The sequence below is a fragment of the Triticum aestivum genome, chromosome 4D, assembly GCF_018294505.1.
Source record: "Triticum aestivum cultivar Chinese Spring chromosome 4D, IWGSC CS RefSeq v2.1, whole genome shotgun sequence".
Taxonomy (NCBI): domain Eukaryota; kingdom Viridiplantae; phylum Streptophyta; class Magnoliopsida; order Poales; family Poaceae; genus Triticum; species Triticum aestivum.
This window is the reverse complement of record NC_057805.1, coordinates 9,177,466-9,185,748: the sequence shown is the minus strand read 5'-3', so window position 1 is coordinate 9,185,748 and position 8,283 is coordinate 9,177,466. Positions and strand designations below refer to the sequence as shown.

At 44.8% G+C, this 8,283-nt stretch overlaps 1 protein-coding gene across 1 annotated transcript; it reads right to left on the bottom strand.

Moving 5' to 3' along the window:
* Positions 1–432: 432 nt before the first annotated feature.
* Positions 433–2,809, bottom strand: LOC123099376 (agamous-like MADS-box protein AGL66). The gene is made up of 10 exons (XM_044521547.1): positions 2,503–2,809; positions 2,335–2,388; positions 2,230–2,248; positions 2,067–2,128; positions 1,933–1,960; positions 1,781–1,842; positions 1,591–1,690; positions 1,431–1,484; positions 1,111–1,271; positions 433–1,003 (listed from the first exon to the last, which is right to left on the bottom strand). The coding sequence occupies exons 1-10, from the start codon at positions 2,685–2,687 to the stop codon at positions 667–669; spliced, it is 1,062 nt and encodes a 353-aa protein (XP_044377482.1). The 5' UTR covers positions 2,688–2,809; the 3' UTR covers positions 433–666.
* Positions 2,810–8,283: the final 5,474 nt, after the last annotated feature.

Sequence of the window (8,283 nt, the reverse complement as noted above, 5' to 3'; positions counted from 1 at the left end):
TCGGCAACACGACACCGTCCACGATGCTCCGGGTACGACTGTGGGAGGATGTCAGCCCGTCGGCTGCTATTTTTTCCAGTCTAACCGTCTGCGACACTCGTGTTGTTCTACGATTGCGGGGGATGTTAGAGATATATTTGGTAGTTAGGGATTGTCCATGATTAGATAGAAATTGTTTCCATCTTATCTCTAGGAGGTGTCTTAGTCCTCCAATTTTGGTACTCAAAATATACTCACCCTCGAGACTCAATAATATATTCACTGCATTACGCCAATCATCATCCTCTATTCCTCTTACAAAAAGAAATAACAGTAGTGTTGTTTCCCCTTCCAAGCATCATCTATAAATAGGACAACAATTTTTTCAATACAAATCGTGCAAAGCGAAAGTTGGGGTTGCTGGGAACTTTGATGTATAAATGGACCACTGTAAATGCAAATCACTGCGAATTTAAGTGACTGATCCACAACATCTGCGGATTTTATTAAGCATTTGTTATGAATAAGATTTCGCTCTAGAGTTATTTTCTTATTATTACACGCGTGTGATGCGTGCGTCACCACTAACACAGTAGCCCTACGTAGCTTACAGTCGATTGAGCTTGATCGCCATGCTTAGGTCTGGACGATACATGTAGATAGGACCAGCGGGCCTATGATATGAGATCAGCCGACGTTGGGCGGCGGCACGCCACCGCCGCCGTCGTACGCCATGACGGGCGTGCCGCTCTCGTCGCTGGTGGGTATGTTGTAGGAGCAGCTGGCGGACGCCTCGAGCTGGTCCTGTGCCGCCGGCACCATGGCCGGCAGGTACTGGCCGTCGTCGGGCCCCAGGCAGTGCTGCATGAGAGGGAAGGGCGTGTTGGGGATGAGCGTGGAGAGCAGCTCGGTGCAGCTGTACGCCTGCCGCCACGGATCCGCCGTCTGGCTGCTGCCCCCGACGTCTCCGTCGCCGCCGTGCATTCCGGCCACCTGCGATTTGCCGTCGTACACGTCCGGGTCGCTGCCGAAAAGTAATAGAACTCGTACACATTAGCATTACTAATGACGTGTCAGGTACTCAGGTTGCCGTGTACCGTGTGCATAGTAGGCAATTATTCGTGCACGTGCCTGAGGTAGATCATCGGGTCCGTCCCGCCGAAGATCTGGTGGCCGGGGTTCTGCCCGTCGTCGGAGCCCCACAGCGCGGCGGCGTCGCCGGCGAACGTGCCCATGCCGCCGCCTTCCTCCGTCTTCATCGCGTGCACGTACATCTGCGCCTCGTTCCCGCCCTACAAAGCCATCGCCAAGACAATCTTCATGGGTAAAATGAAGAAATCTTCTGCGCATCAAACACATTGATGGTTGGCAATAATACGTAGGATCCCGCGCATTTTCCAGCGTGGAGATCCTACGCGTTTAAATGTGATCTCGAAGATGGCCGTACGTACCTGCATCCCGGGCGCCGTCGGGTCGAACGGGGCCAGGTTGCTCAGCAGGTAGTTCTGCAGCTCGATATATAGTTGCACAGACCGAATTATTCAAATGAGTTGCACATGAAACTCCGTTATTTTTCCGAGGCAAATTTGTGGACATCATATGTGTATGTACCTTCCTCTCGACGACGCGGGTGAGCATGTCCATGAGGAACTTCTCGCAATTGTCGATCTCAACCATGGAACCGAACGCGGCGGGGTCCGGCTCGAACAGCATGCACGCACACAGAGAACACACAAACACGATCAAGGTCGCGATCGCACGAACAAAGCGCTAAAGGGCCGGCGCGGGTCTTGGTTTGTACCTGAGGCGTTCCTCGGAGATCTGCAGCTGCTGCTGACACGCGTATATCTCCTTCTGAATCTCCTGCAATTCGTTGGAAGAATTCGACTGGTTAATAAGATGGTTTCCTTGTCGTCGAGACGTTATCTAACGTTACAAAATGCTAGGGCTCACCTCTACCTTCTCGTTCAATGCCCCCGGGCTGAAATTTGCGAGCAGAAAAAAGAACATAAACAAGATGTGAAATAGGAAAAAATTAACGAGAATATATATAGAGGGAACTGGAGCAAAGGTACAATGCATAGTACTTTGCTAGCTGTGTGGCCATGTCGCTCTCGCGCTTGAGCCTCTGGAGCATGTTGATGAGGTACTGCATGGGATTTGTCACACGAGCGATGGCTGAGTGGTCGATCATAGCCTCCTTCATTTTGGAAAAAAGAAGAATTGAAGATGAGTTGTTGCTTCTCTCACCTCTCGATTCTGGATGGGTCTGCGGTGGTGAAACGAAGAAAGCAAAATGTTTGAGAAAGGAGATCGACCGAAGTTCATTACACGGTGCATATATATGTGACTCACTCTCCCCGGTCGTTGTCGGACATGTTGAGGTACCGGAGAAGCACATCCTCCACCCTGCGGAACGACGAACGACGAGCGCGCGCGGCCATGCATGCACGCACGAGTCTCAGAAACGGAAACGAAAAGGGGAATCAATGAAGGCAAAGGAGAAAGGAGAGGAGGACGGACCCGTGGCGGCCGGAGAAGGGGCAGAGGCGGCGGGAGGGGGAGAACATGAGGAGGGCGATGTCGATGTCGCAGAGGACGGAGAGCTCGTAGGCCTTCTTGATGAGCCCGTTCCGGCGCTTGGAGAAGGTCACGTGCCGGTTCGTGTTGTTCTCGATCCGCTTGATGGCCAGCTTCACGCGCCCCATCGTCGCCGGCGCCGGTCAGCGAGGTGAGGTGAGGTGAGCGGGCCGGGGCTAGGGGCGGGTGGTAGGAGGAGGTGAATGGCGGTGGCGATGGTGGGAGCGTGCGTGGCCCGTTGAGGGCGGGGGGTGGGCGGGCGGGAGCGCTCGTAGGAGCGGCGGAGACGGATCTGCCCTGGCGCATATGCCGAGCACCTGTAATAAAGATCCGACGCAGCGGCGGCGATTGCCCTGTGATTTGCTTGCTTGCATGTCGTCCCGTGCCGTGCTCATTGATGCGTGGCTTGCGGCTTGTCCAATGGGAAAGCCAGCATAGGAAACTCGAACCAGCGTGACAGCGCCAGGACACTTTACATAAAAAACTTGAAAAAATAATTAAATGTGTATAGGGAAAATATTTCTCATGCATACATAAAATATACAATGTGTTTGAAAAAAAGGTGTTCATGTTTTTTTTAAATATAAATCAAGCAGTTAAAAAAAATAAACAAGTATTTTTCAAATGTTAACTGTGTATAGAAAAAATGTTGACAAGGTATTGAAAAAATGAAACCTGTATTTAAAATTTGTTAAACATGTATTAGAAATTTTTACTAGATATATAACAAATATGTACAATATGTAAAAAGTAGACATAAATAAGAGGTTTCTTTACATGCTCCCACTTACTTCCCCTTTTCACATAAGAGGTACTACCTCTCGCTCAGTTTACAGGGCGTGCGCGTACCCCTAGATCGTCAATTTGACCAACCTAATACAAGTCATATATTACAAAAAATATACCAACATAAACTTCGGAGTTTCTACTTTCAAAAGGTATAATTTTTGTGTTATATAGTTTATATTAGGATGATAAATTGCAACCTAGGTATACGCGCAGGACTTGTAAACTGAAACGGAGTTTTGAACAACTATTAATCATGTATTTTAAAATGTTAAACGTGTATATAAAAAATGTTTTTTATGTATACAAAAAATGTTAAATATGTACTGAAAACATAGTTAACATGTGTTGAACAAAAAAGAAACCGACGAAAATCAACAAAAAAAACAAAGCAAAAGAAGAAGCCTGCTAAAAACAAAATAAAGATGAAAACCGAGAAAGAAAGAAACAAAAATGAAGAAAAAAAAGAAAGAAAGAGAAAAAAGTGAAAACCGAGAAAGAAAGAAAGGACACTGAAGAAAAAAGGAAAAAATAAGAAGAAATAAACGTAGAAAACTGGTGAAAATACAAAGAAAAAATAGAAACCAAAAAACTAATGAAAAAATGTGCCTTTTCGCTCAAGTAGGGCGCCCTACCTAGTATCGAAGAAACCTGGGATTGATCCCAGGGTGCTCCCTTTTCCCTATATCTTCTATATCTAAATAGCTAGCCCCCACTAACCTATTTCTCTCAACATGCCAGCATGACATCCTCATCAAGCAACATGCATTAGAAAAGGCCCACCTCAACATTCAATGAGTCATAGGAAATGGTCCACCTCAACATGCAAATAGGCATGAGATATTTAATAAATATTTTACAGAAGTACATGAATCAAACACAATAAAGCATATGTATTTTTAGTATTACCTCTCATATTATTTTTCTGAGTATTCATATTTCATACAAAATATCTTTGAAATATATTGCAGGATATCCCCGCAACAACGTGGGTGGTATCATCTAGTTTCTATTGTTTTAAGTCCATGCTAAAGGGCAGAGCCTGGAATCGATCTCTGGATGCTCACTTTTCCTCTATTTCTACTCCCTTCGTTCCAAAATAGATGACTCAAAGGAGGTATTATTTTAAGTGTGCGCTAATGGGTCAGTCCATTAGCGCAGATGCTTCAGGCGAGAGATTCTTCAGTCTTGCTGTAAGGGATTTATAGCTCTCGCGGAGTACCTCGGCCTCAACTCTGGCAACCGGGGTCATAGGCCGGCCCAATACTAGAGATCTTATTCTTTTTCAACTATTTTAAACAGTTTTATATAGTTTTTCTTTTTTTCTTTTTCATGTTTTTTTGTGTCCTCGTTTGCTACATTTCTTCACTAATTTTCTTTAGTTTTTTGGCGATTCTTCATAGTTTTCTTTGTTTACTTTTATATTTTTTTCTCTACATAAGTCTACTTTTACACAATGTGCTTTTTATCGTGTAGAAGCATTTTATATATAAATGTTGACCATTTTTTAAATAAACTATGTGCAATTTTCAAAAAAAATATTTTTTGATCTTTTTTTAATACATGCTTAACATTGTAAAAATACAGGTGAAACATTTATAATAGAAAATACCATTTTTTAACCTATGTGAGCAATCTTCCCTTTTTTATTTTTCAATTGTTTTCCAACACATTTTTATATTTTTCGTACACATTTTACAGTTTTCCTATATATAAGAAACATTTTGGTATACAAGTTTAAAAATTTCCGAATACATGATTAACGTTTCTCCAAATACATGTTTTTGATGATTATTGTTTTCATAAAATTGTATGTTTTTGGTAGACATAAACAAATTCTTACACATTTAAAGTTTTTCAAAGACATGATTAACATTAATTTTTCAGACACATATTTGTGACATTTTTAAAAACTTTTTTAAGAAAATACATGTTAAATATTTTTCAAATACAGGTTGTAATATTTTTTACAAACGATACAAAAAATGAAAATTATACCAACATTTTTGATATTGTATAAACATTTTAGAAAAATGCATGGACATATTTTTGAAATCGACAAGCATATTTGAAAATTTCATGTGCATTTTTTTAATTTTGTAATTAAACAAACATTTTTTCAATATTTTAAGCATATAGAAAATGTCGTATACATTTTTTAAACACTTTAATGTTTGTAAAATGTCACATACATTTTTTTATTTCAACCATTTTTTTAATTAAGCTAACACTTTTTTCTAGTGTGTTAACATTTTTTAAAAATTCATGGTATTTCTTTTTAAGTTAATTTAATGTTTTGGAATATACTTATTTGCAATATTTCTCTATTTATTTCGTGGAATGACACATGACAGTGCTCTAGTTCATGTAATTAAGTACTTCCTCTGTCTCAAAATAACCGCCGTTGACTTAGTACTCCCTCGGATTCAAAATATGTGTCGTGGTTTTAACTAAAGTTTAGTTCAAACTTAAACTAAAATCACGACACTTATTTTGGATCAGATGAGTACAATTTAGCGTAGTTATGGAACCCGCGGGGTTTTTTTCCCCTACGCCAAGGCTAGGGTTTCCTATCCTCTCTGGCGATCCCATCGACTGAGTGTTCCCCTACCGATCGCTGATCTCCCTGCCTAGGGTTCGCGAGATCTCGGCCTGCGCGTCTCACCTCGGTGGCTCGTGCGCGCCCTCTCTGCAATTGGTGATGGATCCGGTGGCCGATGCCCTGTCCGGGACCAGCGGTGGCGGCGGCGCCGCCAAAGCCTCAGATCTTGGTGACTTCATGGAACAACTCAACCTGGAAGATGAAGATTTTGATGACCTGGTGATCGAGGAGGATGATCCGGCGGTTAACGAAGGAGTCCGCTGGCTAGCCCTAGCCAGGGTTCACACGGAAAAAACCTTCAGTCCGACGGCGTTCTACAAAGATATGCGTGCTTCTTGGAATACGGCGAAGCCCGTGAGGTTCAGACCCGTCGGACCGAACGTCTTCGTGGTGCAGGCGGCCTGTCTTGGTGACTGGGAGCGCATGGTGGAACAAGGGCCATGGATCTTCAGGAATTGGGTGGTGCTTATGTCCCCGTATGATGGTTTCAGGAAGGCGGAGGAAGTGCCCATGCTGTTTATGCCGATATGGCTTCAAATTCACAAGTTGCCCGATGGTTTTTGCAAGAAGAATATAGTGGAATCATTGTTGAGGAACTCTGGGGATATCTTGGAGATGAGGCTGAACGGGAATACCCATGGTGATTATGTGAGGGTTAGGGTTCGCCATGACATCCGCAGACCCCTCACAAAGTTTGTAAGCATTGTCAGAGGAAAGGAAAGGCAAGTGTTCCTAGTTCGTTATGAAAAACTAGCTCGCTTCTGCAGTGTGTGTGGCCTAATTGGGTATGACTATAAGGAGTGTGGCTCCGGTGTTCATGAGGAGAAGGAGGAGAAGTTCGGACCTTGGTTGTATGCAGATGGGCTGACCAAAGCAAGATCGGATGAATTCAGAAGTGGCACTGACAAGCAAAAGCAGCAACAACATACACCATCGAAGGAGAAGGAAGTGCGGAAGGCCCTGGACCCAGAGCTAGGTGACACGACAACCAGCCCTTCGAAGCATGTATCCAGGGACATGTAGGTGGATCCTGTGGCACGGAAATGGCTGGCTATGGAGCTGGAAGCTGTGGAAAAACAGAAGGGTGTCATGCCTGCGACGCTGGCGCTGACTCAAGGTTTGGGGGAGGATGGTGGGGAGTACACCTCGCCTACCAACAGTTCAAACAACAAGAGAGCAAGGATTAGTTCACAAGATGTGTCCGAAGGGAAATTGGTGGCCTTCTTCGAGGAGGACCGCCGGGCTCAATGAGTATCTTAATGTGGAACTGCCGAGGGGGGGGGGGGGTGAACCACCAGACAATTCGTGAGGTTTTGGCCCTATCAAAAGCCAATTCCACGGGGCTGAATTTTCTGTCTGAGACACGTCAAGCCTCAAGTAAGATGGAGAAGCTTAAGTGGAGATTACAAATGAAAGGATTCGCTGGTGTTTCAAGTGTTGGCCTCAGTGGGGGTCTAGCTTTATATTGGGATGAGAATTTGAAAGTAACCGTGTTAGATTCCTGTGCACGATATATGGATGTGCGAATAATTGATGTTGCTAATGATAAAACATGGAGAACTACCTTTGTGTACGGAGAGCCACGGGTGGAGCACCGTCATCGCATGTGGAGCGCCCTATTAAATCTTCGGGTGGTGTCATCGGATCCGTGGCTGGTTTGTGGGGATTTCAATGAGGCTATGTGGCAACATGAACACTTTTCTCGCTCGCAACGTTCTGAAAATCATATGCTCCTATTTCGGGATTGCTTGGTAGCTTGTGAACTCATGGACTTGGGTTTTTTTGGGACCCCGTTTACATATGATAATAGTCAGCAGGGGGAGAGGAATGTTCGGCTTCGACTGGATAGAGCATGTGCTGACGAGGCATTGAGGGACATTTTTCCGTTTGCGCAAGTGGCGCACCTCGCCACCTCCTGCTCTGACCATGCCCCTGTCATGATTCGGCTCGCACATGAGGAGCCAAGGCGCACTAAAATAACTCCCAGGTATGAGATAATGTGGGAGCGGCACCCTGGGCTGGGGGATGTGATTGCTGAGATGTGGGGCAAGAGTAAGTCGAACGGGCACCCAGGGGCGGTTCGGGATGCTATGAAGGAGATGATGCAAAAGCTGCGGGCATGGAGCAAGGAGAACTTCGGCCATGTGACCTCGGAAATTGAAAAACTGCGGTCTGAATTGGCGGATATGCAGCTTCACGACGCGGATAGAGCGGCCATACGTCAGAAGATGTATCAGCTAGATGAGTTGCTATATCGTGAGGAGATGCTTTGGTTGCATCGGTCACGTATTACTTGGCTCAAGGAGGGGGAGAGGAACACTTCTTATCTCCATCGG

Coding starts and splice junctions, on each gene's coding strand:
- LOC123099376 (XM_044521547.1), bottom strand. CDS start 2,687: ATGGGGCGCGTGAAGCTGGCCATCAAGCGGATCGAGAACAACACGAAC. Junction 1,961..2,066: donor ATGGCCACACAGCTAGCAAA/GTACTATGCATT, acceptor CGCAAATTTCAG/CCCGGGGGCATTGAACGAGA. Junction 1,272..1,430: donor CGACGGCGCCCGGGATGCAG/GTACGTACGGCC, acceptor ATGGCTTTGTAG/GGCGGGAACGAGGCGCAGAT.